We start from the raw sequence: 27788 nt of genomic DNA on the forward strand, positions 1-27788 counted from the left end.
GCAGGATTGAGTGGGCATCCTTAATGCCGATTTTTGGTAAAGTAGGGGAGGGGTTGGTTCTTGGGGGTCCTGGATGGGGGGTTAGTTTGGTGGGGGGTTCCCGGCAGCAGGAGTGCATGGGCATCCCTCCTGCTGATTTTTATTGAATATCTGGGAGGGAGGATCCTGCAAAGGGTGCAGTTCGGTTCAGCGCAGGGTGGGGGCTGTGGTGGCAGGAGGGAGTGGGACATCCCTCCTGCCTCTATTTTGGTTCCAGGATTCATGGAGGGGGTGGCTCCATCATTGGGGGGGGGGGCCCTCACATTTTTTTAAGGGATAGATTTTGTGCTTATGTAATACATGCACAACATCTATACCATTAAAAAAGAAAAGAAGGACCCATCTTTTCCACTCTAGACTTTATTTTCGTAGTACCCCGTTGTGGGTGGCAGCGGGTTTTGAACCTGGAAAGGTAGATCCTCGCTTTCGTTTTTGGTCTCAACAGGATCTTATGGACTTGGGGGATTTTGTGGAAGATGGCAAATTAGTATCGTTTTCTGATTTGAGGGAGGCTTATGATTTGACAGAGATTGATCACTTTAGCTATCATCAGGTGGCGGACTTTATTGGTTGTAAGGCTCTCAGTGATCTTCGCTTAGAGAAGACTCCCCCCTGGAGTGGGCACTTATGGGGAATAGAGGTTATACAGCTCTTATTTAACAACAGGCCTCCCCTATTAAATTTATCTCTGTCTGGGAGGGACTCTTGCGACCGGTTCAGCCAGCTATTAACTGGGAGCGGGTGTTTCGCCACTTGCTCCATTTCTCTATAGCTAGCTCTTTGGTAGAAAATGTATACAAGATGCTGTATCAGTGGTACCTTACGCCCATGCGTCTCCATAAAATGTACCCCCAGGTGTCAAATTTATGCTGGATAAATTGTGGTCAGCTAGGTACCTTTCTTCATATTTGGTGAGACTGCCCACGGGTTATTCCCTATTGGGCTATGGTTTTTGAATTATTGTCTGACATCTTACATACCACTATTCCTCGAACTATGGGTAGTGCTCTTTTACATCTTCCATTAGCTACGTTAACTGCTAAAGCACATAAACTTGCTTGTTTTGTCTTTACTACTACTAGACTTTTATTGGCAGCCCATTGGAAACAATCTTTTTCCCCAGGTCGGACTCACCATCATACCTCATACATGTTTCAAAACTTATGTTATCTAAAATAGTTTGGCATGCTTTATAGTAGGAATTTTTCAGTGATCTAAACATAACACGTTCAGTCTGTCCCACTATCTATCATCCAACATGGCCTTTCTATCATTCTCCAGTATTGTTCTCTTTCTCCATCCCTCAATCCAGCATCACTTATTCCCCCCTCTCTTTTTCCCCACCGTTCTGAATTATCTTTTTTCCCCTCACTCCACCATCACCTCACCTCCCCCTCCCCGTCACTGATTCCTCTTGCTCAGGCCATGGCCTTCTGACATCCCTGAGCTTTCCTTCTCTTCACTCTGACATCCCCGAGCTTTCCTTCTCTTCACTAACTAATTCACAGCTGCTGCCTCCCTTTCTCTTCCCTTTAATCTCTTTGTACACTGAGTCACAGCTGTTGTCTCCCTGATTCTGGTGGAAATAATGAAACCACCATGGGGCCATAGTCATGCTGCTGGTGATGGCAATCTCTCTCCTCCTCCAACTGTATGATGTAACTTCCTGTATCAGAGAGGAAAAGGAGGGAGACTTCCAGCATGACTCTGGCCCTGCAGTGGTTTCATTATTTCCAGTGCTCAGAAAGATAAAGGCACTGGCTGCGAATCAATAAGTGAAGGGTGTAAGGATTGATAGTTGCCCCCACAATGTTAGGTTGTAGGGGTTACGAGAGAGGCGCCCTTACAAACGCCAGGTCCCAGGTTCAATTCCCTCACCGAAGATTCACCAGGAATAGAATCAAATGAGAAGCACAGCCAGAGGTGATTGCATAAAGATATATTATAGAAATAGGCATACATAAAAGCAGGATTCATAAAAGTTACAATTACATTCATAAAAGTTACAATTACAGAGACTGCTTCTGTGTTCTTGTGAATGAGAGAGAACACACAAAGAAAGAGAGAGAAAGAGGGATGGGGAGGGTGATGCCCCAAGCTAGCAAGAGAGACAAGAGAGACCAGAGCCAAGAGAGGGGGGTGATGTTGCGAGGGGGCTTTTATAGTTTGGAAACTTATTCTAAATACAGAATCTATTGAGCTTCAATAGAACTTAAACATAGTAAACTTGTGCTAGACAGAAGAAGAATAGGCTGAAGTCAAATGTAATTTCCAGTATGCCTCTGACAATAGTTTCTGATTAATCTTAGTTATCTGTGCACCTGGACCCATTGTATATCCTAAGCTGTCCATCCTAAGCATCAGACATTAACACATCTTCTTAGCACCTCTTCGCCCCTCTTAGCTGCAAGTTGGTTTGTAATCATGATTTAATCAGGGCTATTTGAAACCGTCTTTAGGGCTATATGAAACCGTCTGCCTGGATGCTTTCTGTGAATAAGCACTCAGGGTCTATCTGCATCTACATTCCAGAGTCAGATTGATATATTTCCCATAGGTGTTTGCTGAACTTAGTTATGCCAACTGAAAATCCTGATTGCTAGCAATAGCTATGCTGACAAAGGGATTAAAGGAAAGGGAAGCTCGGGGAGGCCGTGACTGTGAATCAGTGAGTGAAGAGAAGGAAAGCTTGGGGATGTCTGAAGGCAGGGAGTGGTTGGGGCTGAGGAGGTTTTAGCAATGGCGCCTATGGCTTAACCTATAGAGCTGGTGAGGTTACTGGCCCGGGTGTTTGGCACCCTTTATCGCCAGCACCCAGGACCAGAGGCTCACCTGGTCCATAGATTAAGCCAATCCTGTTGCAGAATTGCCACCAACTGACATTCCCTTGATTCTTTCTTCCCTGATGGCTTGCTGAGAGCCAAGACGAAACTTGAAACATACAACACTTCTCCCTCTGTATTCGCTGTGATAGGGGATTAACAGAACCGCAAATACAGAAAATCCACAAATAACTTTTTCATATGTTATTCGTGTTTTCTATTAAAAACCACTGTGAATATGGTGAAACCTCGAATAACATGGTGGGAGACCTGGCCTGTTCCTGAAGGAGAGGCAAAATACGGTGATGAATGTGCTGGGAATCAGCGATTTTCTTTGGAAATGCTTGGAATCGGTGATTTCTCTATGTAAGCTGATGTAATTTGGGGGGAGGAGCCAGCAAGCTAAAAACCATGAATAGTCGAAACCGCGATTGCTGAAACCGCGAATACGGAGGGAGAATTGTATTATGTGTTTCAAGCCTCATTTTGGAAAGTCACTATATAAAAAAGGCTTAAAATGTACCATTGTGATATGGGCCAATAGAAGAAGAACTAGAGAAGATATCAAAAGTGTGAGCACCATACAAGCCAGTACTGGAGAGAAGGAGGCAGTGTGAGTCCCCATGTTGTGAAATTAAAAAAAATAAAAACATCAGGGAACTGTAGCAATACTGTGGGCCAAAGGACAGAAGCAGAAGATTAGTGAACTGTCAGTTTGTCAGAGACTAAAAGAATATAAGAACATAAGCAATGCCTTTGCTGGGTCAGTCCTGAGGTCCATCGTGCCCAGCAGTCCGCTCATGCGGCGGCCCAACAGGTCCAGGACCTGTGCAGTAATCCTCTATCTATACCCCTCTATCCCCTTTTCCACCAGGAAATTGTCCAATCCTTTCTTGAACCTCAGTAATGTACTCTGCCCTATTACACCCTCTGGAAGCGCATTCCAGGTGTCCACCACACATTGGGTAAAGAAGAACTTCCTAACATTCGTTTTGAATCTGTCCCCTTTCAACTTTTCTGAATGCCCTCTTGTTCTTTTATTTTTCGAAAGTTTGAAGAATCTGTCCTTCTCTACTCTCTATGCCCTTCATGATCTTATAAGTCTCTATCATATCCCCTCTAAGTCTCCTCTTCTCCAGGGAAAAGAGTCCCAATTTTCCCAATCTCTCAGCGTATGAAAGGTTTTCCAAACCTTTTATCAGACGTGCACTCTCCTATGAACCCTCTCGAGTATTACCATATCTTTCTTAAGGTACGGCGACCAATATTGGACGCAGTACTCCAGATGCGGACGCACCATCGCCCGATACAACGGCAGGATAACTTCTTTCATTCTGGTTGTAATACCCTTCTTGATTATGCCTAGCATTCTGTTTGCCTTCTTAGTAGCCGCTGCGCACTGTGCCTTCGGCTTCATTGTCATGTCCACCATTATCCCCAAGTCCCTTTCTTGGGTACTCTCATTCAATAACATCCCTCCCATCGTATAGTTGTACCTCGGGTTTCTGTTTCCCACATGTAATACTTTACATTTCTCAACATTGAACTTCATCTGCCATCTCGTCGCCCATTCCCCTAGTTTGTTCAAGTCCCTTTGCAATTCTTCGCAGTCCTCTTTAGTCCGAGCTCCACTAAATAGTTTGGTGTTGTCCACAAATTTTATTATCTCACACTTCGTCCCTTTTTCTAGATCATTTATGAATATATTAAATAGCAGCGGCCCAATTGAAAGAGCCCAATTGATGCGAAAAGAGGGTGATTTCAGAGACTGAAAGAGCCTAATTGAAAGGGTAGGGATTTATTGGTGACACCACAAGCTTGCGAAATTTACTGGTGACAGAGTGTTAGAACACAGAAATTGTTGCTCAGGACAGGGCAGAGAGAGGGCTCTGGTTTCATGGTGGAGAAGTGGAGGGAGAGAGACTTTCCTCATTCTTTTACAAGCACATGCTCTCAACCTCCGCCTTATCCTTTTCTTTCTAATGTCTCAGCTCACATTCCCAACCTGGTTTTCAACTTGGCAAACTCTCTTTCAATCACTACATTGTGCTGAGCAGCTCACACTTAATGCCTCTCTTCCCAGCAGTCTCTTGTCTATCACTACAATAGTTCCATTTCAACTATTCACCTTGTCAAATAGATGCTGGCACTGTCATCTCGATATAGGGACACTAGATCATTTATTATTCTATTGTCCTTTGATACTCAGTTTTTGGAGATCTATATGGGGACATATTACTCTGATTCTGGAGACTGGTTCAGCTGACATATGAAGCGGTAATATATGGGACATTGTTATCTCCTACATCTCCAGTAGACAGACATAAAAACAGGTTATTGGGTGTAATGACTGGGGTAGCCATCCAAATGAGTTCGAAAAATTGGAAGAATTGTGACCGATTAAATTTCACTTTTTGGTGGAATTCGTTATGCCTGTGTTATAGATATGAGAAAATGGTTTATGAGCAAGGGGGTAACAAATGGTTTAAACTGACAAGGGGTCCATTGACTAATTTTATTGATTCTAATTGAATGGTTTATCCCTTTACTTCTGGTTATAATTTGCACATCTAGGGGAGGGGGTGGGTGGGAGGGAGAAGGATAGTGTACAGCAGGGGTGTCCAATGTCGGTCCTCGAGGGCCGCAATCCAGTCGGGTTTTCAGGATTTCCCCAATGAATATGCATGAGATCTATTAGCATACAATGAAAGCAGTGCATGCAAATAGACCTCATGTATATTCATTGGGGAAATCCTGAAAATCCGACTGGACTGCGGCCCTCGAGGACCGACATTGGACACCCCTGGTGTACAGGGACTGGTTTATTAATGATTTGTAAATACTATTGTATGGTTATCTTGAATATATTGAAATCGGGGGGGGGTGTGAAAATTATTCTGATGTATTTTATTGGTGGATGTAAGTGCTGTTTTTTCAAATAACTTGTGTGAATTCTTGAATGCACTGTTTTTAGATTGAAAATGAATAAAGATATATATTTTAAAAAATCAACTATTCACCCTGTCATATGTGCCATATAACTGCATAAAAATTGAAGGAAGTATGTGGGGGTCTGTGAAATTTCTGAAGGCTGGTAAGGGATCCTCACTCTGAAGCTAGTTGGAAATCTTGGAATGAAATCATTATTATTTTAACAGTACCGCTCTTTTTTGTTTCAGCAATTGCAGCAACAAAACACTCAGAAAGTAGAACCTAGCAAAGTTCCAGAATACATTAAAAAAGCTGCCAAGAAAGCTGCAGAGTTTAATAGCAATTTGAATCGGGAGCGAATGGAAGAAAGACGAGCCTACTTTGACTTACAAACACATGTAAGATTTCTTAAATGTGTTAATTTAGATGTATGTTATCTGTAATAATACAAGGTTAATGAGAATAAAAGAACAAACCAGATAAGTTTTCAGTAATGTGTGGTTTAACATGTGGAAACAGGCCAACTATCACAAAACCCATTAATGCAGTCACAGATATCCCATTTCAGTTTGTTAACTGTGCATTATGGGCTTAACACTCTTTAATAAAAGGGCCCCTTAGCGAGGCTATAGTTACTCACAAGTACATAGCATGATTTTGTATTTAGAATAAATTGTAATTATAAATTTTTAATTTTTGTATAATATAGGTTATCCAGGTGCCTCAAGGAAACTACAAAGTTTTGCCTTCAGAAAGAACAAAAGTTGGTCCTTATCCTGTCTCTCTCATACCAGGGCAGTTCCAAGAGTACTACAAAAGGTACTTTTAATTTGTATGAAATTGTTTACAAAATTGATTTTTCGCCTTGAAACATGTTTTTGAATTCTTTATTCATTTTTGCATATTACAACAAGTGTAATAGATAAAATCATATGAACTTATAAATACACACTTGATTAACTCTTATATAACACTTTAAGTACAGCATTTCATTACAAATTCATATTCTATAATATTTTGAATATTATGTAATACACCTAATATTTAAACTATTCTCATTAAATAGAAAATCCTCCCCTCCCATCTCAGTATTACATACAAGTACCTTGAAACATGGTAAATAAGATAAAGTGACTATTAAGATATTAATGCTTTGAAATAATTCTACTGGGTAGTAATGAACAAAACCACTGAAGCCTAATGTTTTCATGAGTAGTCATGACACCAGTAGGTGTCATTTGAGTACCAAAGTCTATTATCTATACCATTTCTTTCAGCATAGATTGTAGATAGTCTCCATTGGAGTACATCTCTGTGTAGTCTCAGCCTATCATGTCCCCAGTGGCAGACTTAAATAGAAACATGATGGCAGATAAAGGTCAAATGGCCCATCTAGTCTGACTTCCAGACTTCTAGTCGTTTCTCAATTCATGAAGAGACTGCTTCAGTACAAGCCAACAGCTGAAAAACCTTTATCATGGAACCTCCTTACTTATGAAGCTAGCCTTTGAGCTATTGATATCTGTTTCTCTTAAGCATATTACCGTAAATACTCTATGAATTTTGGGCCCAAAAATGAAGGTCTCGGTTTATACTCCAGTACCATCTAGCCACCCCCTCTCAGACCCACCTTGGACTCCAGTACTTCCCTGGAGGTCCAGTGGTGCGGGAAGTTGGAACTACCAATCGATCCCTCTCTCCCTCCCTGCAACTAACTATTGCATTGCCCTGTATCTTGGGGTTACAAAGGCAAGGTACACGGCATTGCAAATGGTGCAAAATGCTACAGCCAGATTGATCACAGGAACATCAAAATATGCCCATATTACACCTCGTCTTTGGCAATTGCACTGGCTACCAGTGGCTTTTAGAGTACAATATAAGATTGTGATGATTTGTCATCAATTTTTGTATGGTACAATTGCAGAAAATTTCAAGAGTAGGATGACCATTTACCAGCCCAAAAGATTGTTGCGCTCTGAAAATTCTGCACTGCTAAAGGCTAATGTTAATATGAAATATGTAGAGACTAGTACAATGACCTTTTGTTGTGCTGGAGTGAAATTATGGAATTTGATGGTAGGGCAGTTAAGAAAATGCGCCAATAGAGTAACTTTCAGAAAACTCATCAAAACACAATTGTTTGTTAATGCTTTCTTATAGGGTCTGATTTGTTCTGATTGAGGATTAACTTTGTAATGTAGGTTTTGATGATTTTTTTCCTCTTCTGTGCTGTTTTAAAGTATGTATGTGGATATATTGTAAACCACCCAAGAATTAGACGGTATAGAAATTTTTAAAATAAATAAATAAATAACCAGCCCAACCCCTCCCCTCTTGGTCTTCATGCAGCCCTAACTTATGTCCTTGATGGTCCAGCGATGAGATAGGGTAGGAGCGATCCCTCTAGGCTCCTGCTCGGCATTTTGTGTCATAAAAAAATGGCTGCAATGAGTTCCCATGGTAACCTTGTGAAACTCTACAGTGAGGAAATAGTATTTCATTTTATTCTAAAGCTCATTAAATCTATGCAATAAATCCCTTTTACTCTGGACTGCAAAAGGGATATCATTTATTACCTTATGAGAACCTAAACAGAAAACCTAACAGTGTTTGTTCCCTCTTTAACCCTAAAAAGAATTAAATTCCTGTAATGGAATTAACTTAAACTAATTGGGCCATGTGTGGGCATCAGTCAGACTGATCAATGGCTCCAAAACATTATGCAGATATGGCCTACATAGCTAACCAGGAAAATTTAGGACTAACTTATTTTCATTTGTACATGCCTTAGTTAGCTGTATAGGCACCAGTACTGAATATTAACAGTGCCCCCCAAATTTCAGCTCCTCCCCAATTCCAATCCTACAATGTCCTGCACTAACTAGCAAATGCCATAGTGGTTGCACCAGATTTTCAGCGGTACTGGATGGTTAAGTACTGCTGAAAATTTGGGGATGGCCTACTTGCCATGATTTAACCAAACTCTATCTCCTGCCTGGGTAAATCATTCTGAATATCCATTCTTAAGAGTTTTATTATAATACATGTCAGTCTCCCTAATTCCTTCTTCCAATTTTATAGCCAGTCATCAGGGATCTTTACATTAATCTGTGCTTGGGAAGGATTTTGAGTATATTGAGCAGGTTTTGCCACACATACAGCTGAATTGTGTATTAGAGAATGACCCGGGGAAAATATCTGTCCCCGTCACCGCCCCGTCTCCAGCCCACCATCCTCTGCACCGCCCCGTCACCGCCGTTCCCTTCACCGCCCCGTCACCGTCACCGCCATCCCTTTCACCGCCCGGTCACCGCCACTGCCATCCCATTCACCGCCCCGTCACCGTCCCCCTGCATCCATATAAGCCTTAGTACTGTAATATTTAGCTTATTCCTTTCTTATAAATCAAAGTTCCTGCTGCTGAACTAGAGAAAGAGATGTTCAGCTGGCAGGGCTTTGTTTATAAATTTTTATCAACACAACTAGTATACTACTTTATCCTAAAGCAAAAAATAAATAAATAAATATAATTTTTTTTTTCTACCTTTGTTGTCTGGTTTCTGCTTTCCACATCTTCTCATTCAATTCCTTCCATCCACTGTGTGTCTTCTCTCTGCGTCTTCCATTTGCTGTTACTGTGCCTCTCCCTTCACCCCCTCCCCCCAATTGGTCTAGCACCCATCTTCTTCCCTCCGCTCCCCCATAGTCTGGCAACTGTCTTCTTCCCACTCTGTCTTCCACATTTCCCTTCAGGGTCTGTTCCTCTCCACCCTCCTTCAATGTCTGTTCTATTCCTTTCCACCACCACCCTTCCCTCCCTCCTTTACCATCTGTTCCTTTCTACCACCCTTCAGCTCCTCTCATGTGGCCTTTCTATCTACCTTCCTCCCTCTTATTTTCATGGCACGTTACAATGTAATTTGTGCAAGCCACTGGAGCCTGCGAGCTTGGTCCCTGTCCCATCCCCACAAACCATCTCGCTTCTGTGCTCCTATTTTCCCCATTTCTAATATCTCCCCAATGTATCTGCCATTGCCCCCCCCCCCTGTGTCCATATACCATCCCCATGGCATGTCCCCTTTATGTCTCTGTCCCTATGCCCCATGCACATAATTTCCCCTCTTTCTGTTACCTTCCTGTGTCCAGATTTCCCCTATCTTCCTCTTCCATACCAGTGTGTCTCTTCTTTTCAACCCCATCTATCTTTTTTCCCTCTTTCTTCCCCCCCCCCTGCTTCTAGCATCTGGCTCATCTGCCTGTCCTTCCCTTTCTTTCCTTCTGTGGGTTTTTCTTTCCGTTTTCATCTCCTTGGCCCAGAATCCTTTTCCCTTTCACTCCCTCCTTCCAGTTTGAGCCGGGAACACGAGCTATCGCACGGTCCCCGCAGCCCCCACACGCCTGCCCAATCGATCTAGTGTTTAGCCAGCTCTCTCCCTTCTCCTCACCTTAGTTTGCAGGCTTTCTTTTTCGGCGACCTGCACGCTTTCCCAAAGAGCCGCGCATGCGCGGCTGCTCAGTGTTCAATCTTCTGCTCTGCTGCAACTTCCTGTTTCCGGTTGCGTCAGAGCAGAAGATCGAAACTGAACAGCAGCGTGTGCGCGGCTCTTGGATAGCGTGCGGGTTGCCGAAAAAGAAAGCCTACACACTAAGGTGAGGAGAAGGGAGAGAGCTGGCTAATCACTAGGATCGATTGGGCAGGCGGGTGTGGGCTGCGGGGACCGCGCGATCCTTCATGCCTCACTGCGGGGACAAGACCATTCACCGCTCCACGGGGCGGTGAATGGCCTCGTCCCCGTCCCCGCAGTGACTGCTAGTTTTCGTTCCCCGTTTCGGCAGGTTACCCGCGGCTAAATGCGGTGGCCGCGGGTAAACCGCCACCGTGTCATTCTCTATTGTGTATCCAACTTCAGTGTTACCCTCAAGTCCTAGACCTTTCAGAGAACTGCTACACTAGAAAATGTTTAAAGCATCCAAAACATTTTAATATGTGATTTTGCTCACTTACAGTAAAATTATGCTTGTTAATTCCTTGATCTGTATTTAAAGCTGTGGCTTGCAACTAATTTTATTTTTTTAGGTATTCCCCAGATGAACTTCGTTATTTGCCATTAAACACAGCACTCTATGAGCCACCACTAGACCCAGAATTACTTGCAATAGACAGTGATGGAGATTCAGAAGATGCAGAGGATGAGCGATGTGATGAAAAAAAGAAAACCAAAGGATCCTCGGTAAGATTTAATTAGTTATAATTAATAAAATTTTCTTAGTGTGATCTTAAAGCATACTCTTCTAACTTACAAAGATGCTTAATACAATGTTCTAGTGCGACACTCTGTTCCTGAAGCTGTAGGTAGTCAACCTCTTCTTACGAGAACTCTTGTAGGGAGCTTCATTTGCATACATTTTTACTCCCCTTCCCTTATCTCTGAGCTGTCTTTCAACTCCTCAGTTGTCTTCCTACAAGTGAGACAGTAGGAGCTTGTCTTTTCTGCTCCTGTTTATTTTCATCTAAATTTTTTTTGTGGAGGGGGTGAGCACTAAGTTTGCGAGGCTTTCAGTGCTGCAGAGGATCCCCTTTGTAGAACAGCTCTCACTGCGGGAGAGTTCAGACTCTAAGGTTGGCGGTCTGCTTCCAAGGGGCAGACTGCTTTGCAATGCACCCACTTGGATTGCCTGCACTAACAGTTTGAGAGTTCAGGGACTGTTTCCATGGGAGCAAGGCTCATCCCAGGTTCATGCACAGTGGGCTTGAGTGCAGGCTGCGTGGCTCCGTGGTGGCTTTTTCCAGGATCAGGGCCAACTATATTCCTCCCCTCAATACGTTTGATCTGTTGGGGGTTGAGGTCTCTGGCCGGTGCCTTGAACTCGAGAGACAGTCAGAACACACAAGCAGTCCGGATTCCAAGCTTATTGAGGCAGAGATTCTCCCTGTAAGCTGTTTGCAGCTTCCATTCTTGCAGCTTCCAGCAAACAGCATTGCACAGTGAGTAACAGGCTGACAGCCTGACAAACCAAATTGGGGGGAGTAGGAGGTCCATAAAATTGATTTTTTGGGGGGTTCTGGGGTTAGAGATAGGTTCCCCTACCTCTAAAACTCCAAAATCACTAATTTTTTTTTATTTTTCAGTGTAGCTCCCCAAGACACTTTTGGCATTAAAATTGCTGCAGCAGTGGCCATCTTGTATTTCCCAATTGAATTTTAAAGCTTTTATCTGACTCAAAACAGGTGGGATAGACACCTCAGGCTAGGATACTTCAAATTCATGCCCCATTTGTGGTGAACGGCAGTTTGAGGAGCATCTGTGTTCCACATGCCGTGTTGCATGTGAGGGGGAACGAGATCCTTTGGCTTAGCTCCCTCTGGTCCCTCAGGGGGGTGTTAGTGCCCAGTCAGTCTGACGACAAGGGGAAAAAAGTCCAAATTGATCTGGGGAGCAGCTCAAGTGTGTCCTTGGTGAAATGCAGCCGCAAAACGGTGGGAAAACCCCAAAAAAGGAGCCAAGTAGCATCCACAGGGGCCATCTAGATGTCAGGGGCAGGGATTTCCCCTTGAATTTATTAATATGATGTTTGAGGCTTTTACGATTAACAAGGGTTGCATGGAACCATCTGGAATCACATCCCTGCTCGCACGAGGGCCCAAGAGTGCAGTTCCCCAGCAATGGTGTCATGCGCAGGTTTGGGATACTCAGTCAGATGACACTGATTCTACTTTAATGCCTTTGCTCTACATCCCTGGGAAGACAGGATCCAGATTTGGGGGAGGCTCTGGACCTTGGTGAGGACCCAACTGTGTGCAGGCTGTTTAAGCTTTCAGTGCTTATGGGGATAATCACAGAATCCCTTCAAGAATTGAAGCTAGAGGTTTCTCAGTCCTCTGCCATGCATTGCTCACTTATGAGCAGCGCCAAAGTGCATCGCTTGCTTTCCCTCACATCAAGACATTACAAAAATGCTTATGGATCATTGGGAGGTTCTGGAGGGGCCCTTTTGAGTGGCCAAAGCCATATCAATGCTGTATCCTATGGATACTGCATTAAACCAGTTTTTTGTTCCCCCAAAGGTATATTCCCTGGAAGAGCAAGTTACAAAGCGTATCGCCTTTCCCTTTGAAGGATTCCCAGGACCGCAGATTAGATTTTGTGTACAAAAGGCTCTATGAGGCTCCAGCCTTAGGGTTGAAAGTAGCTGCGTGGTGTCTTTTGTTGCCCTAGCTTGCCACTCTTAAGTTGCGCCATGATCCGGACACTATTGTAGATAAAAATCTCCAGTTTTTAACGTCTGGTGTGGATTTCGTGTCTGATAATTTATTGTTAAATATATTTTTATTGAGCATAACAATCAAAATCAAAACAGAAAACAAGAAGATAGCTCAAGTTTATATACTAAAACCATCAAACCTACCCTACCAACCCAACCCATCCCCCCACCCTCCCCCTCTCACTGATGCCAAACAAAGGTAAATAAAAGGACCCTAGCAGTTCAGAATGCGGCTACGAGCCACCGGAGATAATGTAGACCAAAAAGGTTCCCAAATTCGTTGAAAGGCCCGTCCAGGCAAGGAAGAAATGTCTTGAACACCTCTCCGTTCCCAAGAAAGCAACGTAATCATATGACTACGCCAAAGGGAATAGTCAGGAGCCACCGCCTCCATCCATTTAAGCAAGATACACTTGATAGCAATCACAGCCATCCAACGAAGGAATGCAGAGGCTCCAGGCTGACGAGGATGAAAATGCAAAGAGGCTCCAAATAACACCAGGGCTGATCTCCGAACTTTAATGTTCCAGATATCATCCACAAAAAGAAAGATAGCGTCCCAAAAGGTCTGTATGGATGAACAAGACCAAAACATGTGACCAAGACCAGCATCTGGAGCACCACAGCGCCGGCAGTCCACAGTCGGGCAGAGCCCCGCCAAAAAAGCTCTCCGAGGAAAAATATATAGGCGGAGAGTCAATTTGAAGTGTTGTTCCCAAAAGATAACATATTTACTATACAAAGGCAGCTTTTTAATTGCATTCAAAATTACTTCCTCAGAAAATTCCACATTCAAATCTCCAACCCATGCATCCCGCAATTTTAAACAATCAAGCATAGGGGATTCGTCTTTCAGATGTCTATGGTAAAATTTCAGTGGGACAGGCTGTTGAGAACCAAATGTAAAGGCCGCCATCAACAATTCTCTACAAGAAGCCGAAAGATGAATATTCGACAAAGAGGAAATATAATGACGAATCTGAAGGTAGGCAAAGACATCTGTACGAGGTAAAGAAAATTCCTCACAAAGTAGGTCAAAAGGTTTAATCGGACCATCGTCATCAACCAAATGAAACAAAAAACAAATCCCCTTTGCTTCCTAACGCACAAAGCTAGCATTGTCCACCCCAGGAGAAAAAGAGGCATTATAGCGTAATGGTAAAAAGGGAGAAACAGTAGGACTGAGAGAATGAAACCTACAAACCCAGTGCCAAGCCCGACGAAGAGGGCAATGCAACAACGTACTGGGTGTAGATTTCCATTTAGAAAGCAAAGAAGAGTGAAGAAACGCACTAAAGTGAGTAGAAGAGTCATGAGCATGATGCCAGATTACTCTATTTCTGCTCGCAGGATACTATGGATCAGGCAGTGGGCGGGGGAATCCTGCTCTAAGGCGACCCTAAGTAAACTGCTATTCCAGGGACAGCTACTTTTTGGGAAAGGCCTGGATGATTTTATGGCCAGTGTGCAGGACCATAAGCTAAAATCCTTGCTAGACAGCAGACCTCAAGCCCCTAGGTGGTCTGGTCGGGTTAATTTTTGAACCTCCAGGTACTACCACAAGTTCTCAGGAGAGCCTTCGGGTCAGAGATTGTTTCAAGGCCAATGATATGAAGAGTTCTCCAAAGGATAAGGACTCACAAGGGATGATTAATTCTGGTTGCTCTGGACTGGCTGAGGCAGCCATTGTATGCAGACCTGGTGTGTCTACAGAGGGGCAATGGGCTCAGCCTTCCCTGTTATCCGGGACTCCTTTCACAAGTTCCAATTGCCCTGGATGATCCAGACCACTTTGATCTTATGGCTTGGCTCTTGAACGTGAAGTCTTAGTGCCCAAAGGCTTTTCGGTGATAGCTAAGATCTAAGAAGCAGTCCACTTTGGCAGCCTATATAAAGACTTGGAAGTGCTTCCAGAGCTGGTACAGTCAGAATCACACAGATCCAACTAAGGCTCCAATTTCCATTGTCTTAGCCTTTCTTCAGGAAGGACTCAATGTACAGAGTTTTAATGGGAGCATTGCATTTTTGCCCCCCTCCGTGTGCCAGCCTTTTCCATCCTGGAATCTTAATCTTATCTTGCAGGCACTAGCTCGGGCTCTGTATGAGCCCTTGAAGGAGGCCTCGCTCATTGACTTAAGTCAAAACTGTATTTTTGATGACTTTAACTTCCCACTCTTCAATATCTGGGTGGTTTGTTGCTGGTCCTCCTCATCCTTCCACATCTGGACCGCTGCGCCTCTTGCAGTATCGATAACTTGTGAGTCTGATTTTGTAACACGAAAGAGAGTCGGAAAGGATAGTGCCATTTATATCAGATGTCATTAGCCACCAAGCATTTGGTAACCTCACGAAACTCTCGCCGTTTGCAGGGAGTTATTGCAGACATGTCAGCAATACAATTCAATCTTCGCGCCTTCCCAGACAATAGTTCCCAACTTTCTCGCAGCTGCTAACACCTTTTCTTTCATTGGAAAACAATGAAGACATGTTATCAGGTCCCGCGGGCGGTTCACTATTGATGTACCTGCTCAAACTAGAGAGTTGCGCGGGGACAGAAATCCCACCCGTCCCCACCCGTCCCCGCCAAAGTCCCACCCGTCCCCACCCGTCCCCGTGAGGATCCCACCCGTCCCCACCCGTCCCCGTGAGGAATCCCTCCGTCCCCACCCGTCCCCGCGAGGAATCCCCTCCGTCCCCACCCGTCCCCGCGAGGAATCCCCTCCGTCCCCACCCGTCCATATAAACTTCAGAAATTGTTATTTCATTTAATTATGCTACTGAATTAAAGGCTCTGGTAGAAACCCATTTACAAATAAGCAAAAAGACTTTATTAATTTGAAAATATTAATTGGGAAGAATACATACTTTGCAAATGGGTTTCTACCAGAGCCTCTAATGTTTATAAATTTTTATCAACACAACTAATATACTACTTTATCCTGAAGCAAAATAAAAAAATAAAATATAATTCTTTTCCTACCTTTGTTGCCTAGTTTCTGCTTTCCTCATGTTCTCATTCAATTCCTTCCATCCACTGTCTCTCTTCCTTCTGCATCTTCCATTTGCTCTGTTACTGTGCCTCTCCCTTTCTTCCCCCTTCCAAATTGGTCTGGCACCCATCTTCTTCTCTCCGCTCCCCCATAGTCTGGCATCTGTCTTCTTCCCTGCCAGTGTCTTCTCCCTACTCTCTCTTCCCCATTTCCTTTCAGCGTCCTTCTCCCCGCCATCTTCCCCATGTCCTGTCAGCGTCCTTCTCCCCCCTCTGTCTTCCACATGTGCTTTCAGTGTCCTTCTCCCCCCTCTGCTTCCCCATGTCCTTTCAGCGTCCTTCTCCCTCTCTGTCTTCCCCATGGCCTTTCAGCATCCTTCTCCACCCCACCCCCCCCCGTCTTCCCCATGTCCTTTCAGCGTCCTTCTCCACCCCTTTGTCTTCCCCATGTGCTTTCAGCATCCTTCTCCACCCCTTTGTCTTCCCCATGTGCTTTCAGCATCCTTCTCCCCCCTCTGTCTTCCACAAGTGCTTTCAGAGTCCTTCCCCCCCCCCGCCCTTCCCATGGCCTTTCAGCGTCCTTCTCCACCCCTTTGTCTTCCCCATGTCCTTTCAGCGTCCTTCTCCACCCCTTTGTCTTCCCCATGTGCTTTCAGCATCCTTCTCCCCCCTCTGTCTTCCACAAGTGCTTTCAGAGTCCTTCCCCCCCCCCCCGTCCTTCCCATGGCCTTTCAGCGTCCTTCTCCACCCCTTTGTATTCCCCATGTGCTTTCAGCGTCCTTCTCCCTCCTCTGTCTTCAAGTGCTTTCAGAGTCCTTCCCCCCCTCCTCCCGTCTTCCCCATGGCCTTTCAGCGTCCTTCTCCCCACTCCTTCTCTACCGTCCCGGTTGCAGCACAGCCGGCCAGGTCCCCTTACTTTTGTGGCACTTCCCCGACCGACCGACAACAGCCCCGGTCCGACAAACCTCCCTGCCCTTAACTGCGAATCTAAATTACCTTATTACAGCTGCTGTAAGAAGATAATTTAGATTCGCGGCTACAGGGCAGGGAGGATTGTCGGACCGGGGCTGTTGTCGGTCGGTCGGGGAAGTGCCACAAAAGTAAGGGGACCTGGCCGGCTGTGCTGCAACCGGGGCGGGGTGTGGCGGGGTGGACCGCCCCCTCCCTTGGTAGCCACTCGAACCGCGAGGCTACTTTCCTCCTTACCTGCACTGCCTGCAGCACAGAGCCAAACGGAAGTCTTCCCGACGTCAGCGCTGACGTCGGAGGGAGGGAGGGCTTTGTTTAAGCCCTCCCTCCCCTCCGACGTCAGCGCTGACGTCGGGAAGACTTCCGTTCGGCTCTGTGCTGCAAGCAGAGAAGGTAGGGAGAAGAGCCGCGCGACTGAGTACATCCAGCTTTGTTTAAGCCCTCCCTCCCCTCCGACGTCAGCGCTGACGTCGTGAAGACTTCCGTTCGGCTCTGTGCTGCAAGCAGAGAAGGTAGGGAGAAGAGCCGCGCGACTGAGTACATCCAGCCCCGCAGGAACCCCGCGACCCTCGGAGGCGTCCCCACGGGATCCCCGCGACCCTAGGGGGCGTCCCCACGGGATCCCCGTGACCCAAAGGGGGAACCCGCGGGATGCCCGCGGGTCCCGCGGGATTCCCGTCGTTCCCGTGCAGCTCTCTAGCTCAAACTCAATGTTAATTTCCTTTTGAAATCGCTGGGGTAATACTAGTTGGAAACTAGTGGAAGTCAGAAAATACTAAATCCAGAAAAGTGAACTGACCACACATTAAAAATTTTGAATGTGAGGTCAGTTCACTTTTCTGGATCAAACTCAATATTAGGCACGTCTGTATCGGGCTCCATTGCTTGCAGGAACTTTTTGCAAATAGTACACATTAACTCCTCCATAGGCATAGACTGCTGTGTTTTGGGGACGCCTCAGGCCCGTAAGTTATTTTGACATACCCGATTCTCACCATCTTCCATTTTCAGAAGGAGGTCATCATACTTCTCCTCCAAATTTTTACAGCGCTGTTGCAATTAAGAATCTCCCTGTTGTGGTCTATGACCCGTTCTTCAAATTCTCCCAGGCGTGATCCCATATCTTTCACCGTTTTGCAGAGCGCATCCACATCTTTGTGCAACTCCTGCAAATGTGGCCTTAAAGTCAGAGAACCAGTCCTGCAATTCCGTTCACGATGCTGGCCTCTCAGCCAAAACATCACCAGCAGCCATAAGCGGCAACTCCGAGGCCTGCTCCAACACTCTCTCACTGTTGTTTTGCGGTGAGGAAACCGCATCCATGTGGACTGTCCCTTGATAAGCAAAGGTGTGCAGATCCAGTGTTAGTTTTTTGCTAGTGGAAGTCATACAGTGGTTATATAGCTATTTAACCTTCGGGAAGGTAGAGTAAAGTCCTCCAAATAGCTAATTTTATACCAATATTCACCTGGAGAAGAGGAGCTTGCAAATCACCCTGCCATCGTAGCGATGACATCACTGGAAGTCAACCCAACATACCCTCTTTTTCAGTCGGCAGTCTCTCAAGCTGGGTCGGATTAAAATAAAATACTGTAAATTATACAGTAGAATTCAATATTACCACACATCTATCTTTCAATTTCTGAAATTCTCTATGATTCATCTGTGTGGTCCTAGATACATCCAGAAAAATCCAGACTGAATGACCACAAAACAGATCATCTTATTTTCAGAAATATACTTTCAACAAATTAAGGTTTTCCATTTCAGTTGCCACAGCAAACTGAAGGGTAGCCCTTGAGACAATTTCTTCTTAAAGAGGATTCCATGACATTAGCCAAATTTAGGGAATCTAAATTGGGTTCCTTTGTTAAAACATCAGCAACTGACCCAGATTGAGGCACAAAAACATATCAGCATTCAGAAATTTGCATGCTTTCCACATTATCAAATAGCAATATCTACAAGAATCTATGTAATATCATTTCTGAACACAGAAGGCGACAAATTGGAAAATTCAAAATATGTAATGTCCTAGACCGGATACAGTTTTCCAGCACCTCTAATTGTCTGTGGATTACCAAACTGTCTGTAATAAAAACTGAAGACTTTGATTGAACAGTAGAGATAGATGTAGATATTTGTGTTGGTTTCGTATCCACTTTCTTTTAAATCCATCTCATGAAATTTGTCAACAGTCTGCTGAGAAAAATTGCATAATTGTGGCATGGTTAACTTTATACACTCTTCAGTCCATAACAACAACTTGCCAAATATATTGAGAGTGATCCACTGCTATGGCTAAGTTGGGACAAACTACCGCTGTTAAGATACAGATGGTATGTGATTCCATTAAAAAAGTGTTTCTGTATCAGTAGATACTTTTCCCCACTGGAGCTACACCAATTTGGGAAGAAGCCCCAATAGGATGTGAAGGAATAAAAGAAGGAGACGGAGTGGAATGTCCTCCTTCACTTAATGAAGCACCAGAGGCAGGCAGCTCATCTGAAACAGGAGATGGTAATTTCAATTGTATGTGTCTATCCATAGGGCCTATCGGCTTGGGAGTGCTAGTGCCCTTTACCTTGCCTTTATGTTTTACCATTGTTTATTCAAGAAGAAAAGTACTTTCAAATAAGAACTACAAGATAGATTTTTACTCTCTTAAATCCTTCCAGGCTCCTGGGCTCCAAGGGACTCCCAAGAGGCCTAATGTGCCCCTTGTATCACACCCGTTAGGGCACACCCTGTGCCATCGACACAGCTTGCTTTTAAAAATGTTCCGGCAGTGGCGGGTGATGTCAGATGCTGCCACCCTGATTTCTGTTCTTTCTCTTGGGGGGGAGCAGGCCCAAAACAACAGATCAAACATCACTGCCCCAATGTCTCAGCTCTCTCCCCCAGGGGGGTCCATCAAGCAGCAGCCATGGGCGCAGCTTGCATTTAAAGATGTTCTGGTGGTGGCAGATGACATCAGACACTGTCTCCTCCCTCCCCCACCCCGCCAACGATATCTCAGTTCTCTCTCCTGGGGGGGACTCGACATACATAGTAGACCAAACGCCACTGCCCCAATGTCTCGGCTCTCTCTCCCAGGGGATCCATCAAGGAGCAGCCATCTCTCATTCTCATCCTCATCCTACACTGTTGTGGGATAGTTCTATAGTAGAAAAAGATCATGTACATAGTTTGGGAGATGTATTGAACGCAGGGTTAACTTATTTGAAAGCCATATTTCTCATATAGTTCTTTTTATTATTTATGTCAACTTTGTAGAACCCACCCCTATTTTACTTTATTTTGTTCAACTACTTTATGTCTATGTGGTTTTGTATATAGATTATTGTAATGTGTTGTTTGTAGGATTGCAAAGCCATATCACACTTATTCTTTTTTCTTTGCATTGGCTTCCACTTGAGAGACGTTGTTCTTTTAAAATGTTAGTTTTAACATTTAAGAATTTTCACAGTATGATGCCTAAATATTTTTTTGAAAAAGATGCTAATTTATGTCTCTAGTCGTTTTCTATCCTCTGAATGAGAGATGTTTCCTCCTTCCTTCTGCTAAGATTTTTTTCAAGTTGAATGTACCTGTGCTCATACCTGTTCTTATTCCATTATGTTTTTTGTGGAATAAAATTCCTTCTTCTTGCAGATTGACATTATGATTTCAAAGAGTTATTAAAACATTTTTGTTTCACTGAGCCCTATTTTATGGAAGAATCTGTAGGATTTGCTGGTATATTTTTTGGGTATTCACTGTATTTTATTTATCTAATATAATAAAACGTAGGCCGCGCATGCGCAGTTCCATCGCGTGGGTCCATTTTCCATGAGATGTACAGCATCTCAGATAGGAGTGGCATGCGCCCGAAACACTCTCTCTCCTCCCCCGAGACAGATGTCGGACACGGCGGCTGTCGGCCCGTGCTGTTTTTTTGATCTGCCCTGCTCCTTGCCTGAAGTCCTCTCTCCTCCCCCGAAGCTGATGTCGGACGCGACGTTTGTCTCCCCCGAGGCGGATGATCTTATGGGAATCAATGTTCTTCGCTCTGCCCTGCTCCTTGCCTTACTATATTTTTAAGTTGAAAGACCAGGCAGCGGCTCCTCTCAGGATCCCCACCTGCGTCGGAAGTCCAATGCAGTCGGGGATCTTGAGAGGAGCCGCCGCCGCCGTGTCTTTCAACTTAAAAATATACTAAGGCAAGGAGCAGGGCAGAACGATCTTCAAAATGGCAGCAAATCGATCTCCGTTCCTCCGGGGGGGGGGGGGTGTTCTGGGAGGAGAGGGATCGCGGCCACACCGAGGAGCCCAGCAACTTTCCGCTGTCCGGGACCCGACTCATTTGCCGCCCTCCCCCTCTTCCCTTACCGCGGACCCGACTGGCGATTCAAGCAGCGTGTCAGCACTCTTCACACGCTGCTTCGGGCCCTTCTACTGCCCTGATTTACTCTGGCACGTCTGGAGCAAATCAGGGCAGTAGAAGGGCCCGAAGCAGCGTGTGAAGAGTGCTGACACGCTGCTTGAATCGCCATGTGTAGTCGGGCCCACGGGAAGGGACGCAGGCGGGGATCATGAGAGGAGCCACCGCCGCGTCTTTCAACTAAAAAAAAACAAAAAACAAGGCGGATGTCGGCCCGATGGCTGGAGTTCACTGCTGAGTCCGGTGAAAAGTGCTTCCCTCAAAAGGAACCGTCGGGTCTAATTCAAATACTCCCGGCAGGTTGGGAGGGGGTGGAGCAGGCTCGCACGCCTGGCGGGGACCGGACAGGAACTAGACTCCCTGCAGGAGCCATCACCGGACTGGACAGGGGGAGCAGGTAAGGGGGTGCTGCAGTACAGGAGGAGCAGGGAAGAGGTGATTCTGGACAGGGGGGAGGTAACAGGAAGGGAGGCCTACTGCTGGATAGGGGGAGCAGGGAAGAGGTGCTGCTAGATGGGGGGGGGGGAGGTAAAAGGAAGGGAGAAGGGCTCCTGCAAAGGAGAAGAGCTACTGCTGGATATGGGGAGCTGGAAATGGGGTGATGCTGAACAGGGGGAGATAAAAGGAGAAGGGCTACTGCTATATAGGGGGAGCAGGGAATGGGTGGGGGTGCTGCTGGACAGGGAGGAGGTAAAAGTAAGGAAGAAGGGCTGCTAGCACCCGTTAATGTAATGGGCTAAACAGCTAGTTTGTTTATAAAGATGTGTTTTAAGTGTTCTTTGACCATGTTTATAATTTTTGATTTGTTTGTAACAATATCTATTTGTTCTTATTATCTTTGTACTTTTAGAATCTGTTCTGCTCATTATCAGGAGGACAGGCCAAATATTAAATTAAATTAAATAATAAATAATCATACGTAGTTTCTTTTCTGAAGTCAGAATAAAAAATTAAGATAAAAGTAAATGTGATATGTGTTCTACTGTATGTTTGAATTAGGAGATGCTATTTTTGTACTGGTTGGTATATAATATGATCTTCAACGAATAATATTTTGTATTATAGGACAGTTCCTCTGGCAATGTATCTGAAGGTGAAAATCCTGTTGAAATCCAGGAGGATTCTTTTCAAGGAAGACTAAAAGGAAAAGACAAGCCTGCTACTCCAAAAAAAGAGGGTTCCAAACTATCTGCACTGTCCAAATCAGTTCCAGGGTACAAGGTAGAAGAAAAAAGCCCCTGACTCATCTTCCTTAATAAACAACCTTTCTCCTTGAAAAGTTTACTTTTTATTTAATACAGATATTGAATTTTGTTATTTCACTAGCCTTTCTTGTGTTTCTCATCTGTTTCCTTTCCTTTTATGTTATTTTGCTTGGACTTTGTTACTCTCTTCATGCAGTAGCATGTATTTCTTATTCTGTATGGGATTTACTCAAAACAAAATGTAAATGTTACTAACCTACAGCATTTTAGGTAGAACTGCTTCAAATGACAGTTAAGTTTTCTGTAACTGTAAAACACTGGCACTTGAGATTGTTAACAAGAAAGCAACCTGTACAGTTCAATGTGGGGGTTTTGTTGCTACAAAGAATATCTGAGTATAGTAGAATGCCTGTCATTCCTTTTAGACTACTTCAGTCTTCCCATAAAATGTTAGCTGTACCACAGCTAATCCCTGATGTCTTGGGAGCTGTCTAACAGATTTTTCTTTATGGTCTTCATTTGCTTCACATCATTAGCTGACCCCAGTTTAGACCACTGTTGAAGTATTTCTCTGATGTACCATTCTCTGTCCCCTCTTGAATAGCAGCTACTGGGGCCTGTATTATGGGGTAATTTTGATGGAACACATACAATTTTATTTGGAACATTGTTGTTTGTTGTCAGTTTCCAAGAATGTTCATTTGATGCATTAACCTTCCCAATCTGTTAGACACACCAGCATATTTCAAGTTCTTTAGGGAATCTAAAATAGCTTTCACTACATATTCCTTGTGCCTGTAGACCTAGACTGAGGGCAGGGACATCTGAATAACTTCAGCAGAGTTACATGAAACACCATGTATATCTGGAGGAGAAACCAAAGAAGCTCTCATTCACAAAGGTGTCTGAAAATCTCATGTGATATAATATCAAACCATATACTGGTGGCCTAGTTTTCAAGTTGGGAGCATGGATTTCGCTTGTTGTTGGCCCAGGGTGTATGGAAAACCCTTCAGCCATATCGGATTAGCTTGAGCTTAAACTGTGTTAGTTTCCAGCTGCTTTTATGGCTTGTCCTGCATCTGCTGTAACATCTGAACAAGAGGTAACCATGGGTGTTCATGGAGTGTTTTGGGGGGGGGGGGAGACAGGAGACGGAGCTCAGGCCTCCTCCAAAAATTAGGTAGTTTTGTGCAGTTGATAATAACATAGCAAATGCCAGCAGATAAAGACTTAACAGTCCATCCAGTCTGCCCTGAAATAATTACAGTACATGCATTACAATTTCATGATTAAATTAAAATGTCTTTTTTTTCTTTATTTCTTGGCCATAGACTTTAGTAAGTCCACCCGGTACTGTCCTTAGGTTCCAACTACTGGAGTTGCTGTTGAAGCTCACTCCAGTCTATTCAACCATCTCTTTTGTGGGATTCAGACCGTGAAAGTTTGCCCTTTCATATTCTAATTAATGATCCTCTGTGTTCATCCTATGTTTTGGGTTTTTTAATTTTGTCACCATGTCACTTCCATCACCCTCGGGAGGGCATTCACCATCCTCTCCATGAAAAAGAATTTCCTAACATTACTCTCAAGTCTACCACCCTTCAACCTCAGTTTATGTCCTCTAGTTTTACCAATCTCCCTTCTCTGGAAAAGATTTGGAAGGAAATCACTCGCTGTATGCTCTGACCGCCTCTTCCTGTACTAAAGTCGGGCCTTACCAATCAGGAGCTGCGTGTCACTCTTCTGGACCGCTTCGTCTTTTTATATCCTTCACCAGATATAGCCTCATCAACACCTCCCTTCTTCTGCTGGTTATTCCTCTTTCTATACAGCCTAGCATCCTTCTGGCTACAGCTACCGCTTTATCACACTGTTTAGATGCCCTTAGATCCTCAGACACAGTCACCCCAAGGTCCCTCTCTCTGCTGGTGCTTATCAGCCTCTCACCTCCCAGCATATACAGTTCTGTCGAATTTATTCCCCCAACTGCATCACTCTGCACTTCAAATTGAATTTTAGTTGCCAGACGTTAAACCATTCTTCTAACTTTTACAGATCCTTTTTCATATTTTCCACTCCCTCCGGGGTGTCCACTTTTACAAATCTTGGTGGTATCCGCAAAAAAAGCTAACCTTACCTTCTAACCCTTCTGCAATGTCGCTCACAAACATATTGAACAGAATCGGTCCCAGCATCAATCCCTGAGGCACTTCTCTACTCACTTTTCCTTGCTCCGAGCAAATTCCATAAATCACTACTCTCTGGCGTCTCTCTATTAGCCAGCCTCTAATCTAGTTCACTACTTTGGGCCCTAACTTTAGCCCATGGGGTTTAAGAGCCTCCTATGAGGAACTGTGTCAAAGGCTTTGCTGAAATCTAGCGCACGTCCTTAATCAAATTTTCTGGTCACCCAGTCAAAGAATTCAATCAGATTTGTTTGGCACAATTTACCTTTAGTAAAGCCATGTTGTCTCTGATCTTGTAATCCATTAGAAATCTAGGAATTTCACTATCCTCACCTTCAGCAACACTTCCATTATTTTTCCATTAACCGAAGTGAGGCTTACTGGCCTGTAGTTTCTCACTTCATCTCTGTGACCACTTTTGTGAAGAGCAACCACATCTGTTCTTCTCTAGTCCCATGGAACCACTCCTGTCTCTGGGGATTTATTGAACAAATCTTTAAGTGGAGCTGCCAGATGCTCTCTGAGCTCACTCAATATCCTGGGATGGATCCCGTCTGTTCCCATGGCTTTGTCCACTATCAATTTTTCAAGTTGTTCATAAACACTTTCTTCCATGAACAGCACGGCATCCACTCCATTCTCACATAATTTTGCCTGCCAATCATAGTCCTTCTCCAGGATTTTCAGGATGCAGTAAAAACATGGTGCCCATATTTCTATATCAGTCCCTACTCAAGTCACCCATGAGAAAGAGACAACTGATTTTTCTTTTATGTGGTTAGATGAGCCATGTGCAGCTTAGGAGGTGTTACAGCACAGAGATGTGCTATGAAATGCTGCTTATAAGCCTGTCTCTAACTTTTCCAGAGACTATGGTGACTGAAATGCTCTCTTTACCTCAAACTGCTATGGTTGTTTATTATACTGTAGTGTAGGCTTACTAAGCAGAGATCTCACTGGTGGACCTCCACCACTTCTGCTGTAGGCATGTAAAGATCTGTAGAGAGCCCTACCCCATTCTAATCTAAATTTTAGATTTATATACCTAAAGATATAGGGCTCGACTCAGTTTATAATAAAAAAAATATATTTACAAAGGTGTGTTGATTTTAAGATAGATCATTAGGAATTACATTCTAACAAACATTGAAACATCGTAGTTTTTAAAATTTTACAGAAAACCTGAAAAGAAATACATGATCGTATCTGAATGGAAAGGTCATTCCCTAGTGCAGTCAATAGGAAGGGAAAAAAATCAAGCAATTTTGCCAGTTGATCAAGAACCTTTGACCGAAGGAAAAGATAACCTATGTATATGAATAGTTCTACAACCCAAAATGTTTGAAGAGTTTAAGGTTAAGAGTATCACAGAGTCAAACAATCAATGAATAATTTTATAAACAATACAAGCACATTTAAACTGAACTCTGTTACAAAACGGGAGCCATTGTAAGTTCTTAAACAATGGAGTAACATGCTTGAATTTTGACTTTCCAAAAATTAGTTGTGCTGCAGTGTTCTGCATTAATTGTAACCTTTTCTGATTCCCTTTACTTAAACCAACATAGATAGAATTGCTGTCGTCCAGCTGAGCTAAAATAACTGACTAGACCAATACTGCAAAATGATGTTGGTAAAATAAAGGGCGGACACTTTTTATTGTGCGTAAACTAAAAAATAATTTCTTAATTAGATGGATGATTAACCTGATGTGGAAAGAAAGAGAAGAATCTAAAATGATTCCCAATACTCTAAAAGAGAACTCTGTTGATAGAACTTCACCAGTATTAAGTGTAACAGTGCTTAGAATATTTGCAAATTCGGGACCAAACCAAAGCAATTTTGATTTTGCTGTATTTAATTTAATATTATTCTCCACCTCGATCTGGGTTGCTGCTGCTGTGCTTCTGAAAGACACATACTCTGCTGCTGTAGCTGGATAAGGAATCAGAAGCTCATTAATACCAGCCACCAGTCCCCAGACACTGAAAGTGCTATGAGTATTTTCTACCATGTTCCTTCTGCAGCTGTCTGGCATCTCCAGGCCCCTTCCTATTCACACAAGTGATTTCATCTGTGGGAGTGATCTGCACCAGTTTCATCTTTTACTGCTAGTCTCCTCCTGTGCCCATAGATTCATTCAGCAATAATCATCTCTGTCTCCTGTGATATTATAGAGCTGAGTGGCTTCCTAACCTTGTCTCTCATCACTGACTATTTTGGTCTCCAAATGTGGTCTGACTAGACATTTATATAGCACTTATACTGTCTCCATTTTGTTCTGCTAGTCATGCACTTGTACACCTTAGTATTCGTCTGACTTTTGTGATTAACTTTTCTACCTGTTTGGCTACTTTTAAGATCATTGGATATGATCACCCCCCTAAGTCCCACTCTTCTTGTGTGCATATAAGAGATTCCTGCCAATATTTGTTCTGCCTGAGTAGCACTGGATAATAGACTTGATGAGACTTGGCAGACTCTCTGTAGCATCTTGGATTTTGGCACTAGGCAGGCAGGCCACCTCCTAGGATATTATAACAGATTGGCAGAAGGATGTGTCTGAAATTCTCAGGAGGGCATCGCCAATCATTTAGTTGTCTTAATTCCTAGTGGTCAATAAACTGGCAGCTTTGGGGCTTTTTGAGCTCTGATTTCCTCATGTTTTTAGGGTCTGCATATGAGCTCTTCGGTTTAAGGGAAAGTGGGTTTGAGGTATTGATTTTGCAGGCTTTGGTGATATGAGTTTAAGTGCCTTCTTTACTCCTCAAGAAACATCTCATCTATGTATTTCTCATTGCCAGGGATGTTTTCAGCCTTGCCACTTACTCCCTCATTTCCTCTATTTCTTTTGTGAAAAATTCAATCTGCAAGCATCTTGCACGTGGAACGAATCCCTAGGGCCAGCCCAAGGATATTTGATGTCCTAAATGAACCTTCAGCTGTACCCCCTTC

General features: G+C 44.0%; 1 protein-coding gene across 4 annotated transcripts in view; it reads left to right on the forward strand.

Annotated features, from left to right (window-relative positions):
* Window positions 1–27788, forward strand: part of PHF10 (PHD finger protein 10) — a 173560-nt gene that overhangs the window by 93581 nt on the left and 52191 nt on the right. For all 4 annotated transcript variants that reach the window (XM_033937288.1, XM_033937287.1, XM_033937285.1 and 1 more), the window contains 4 exons: window positions 6041–6190; window positions 6502–6611; window positions 10873–11026; window positions 22505–22660. In XM_033937288.1, the coding sequence (XP_033793179.1) occupies window positions 6041–6190; window positions 6502–6611; window positions 10873–11026; window positions 22505–22660 (570 nt within the window). The remainder of the gene's footprint in view (window positions 1–6040; window positions 6191–6501; window positions 6612–10872; window positions 11027–22504; window positions 22661–27788) is intronic.

Source organism: Geotrypetes seraphini, chromosome 3, assembly GCF_902459505.1.
Source record: "Geotrypetes seraphini chromosome 3, aGeoSer1.1, whole genome shotgun sequence".
Lineage (NCBI taxonomy): Eukaryota > Metazoa > Chordata > Amphibia > Gymnophiona > Dermophiidae > Geotrypetes > Geotrypetes seraphini.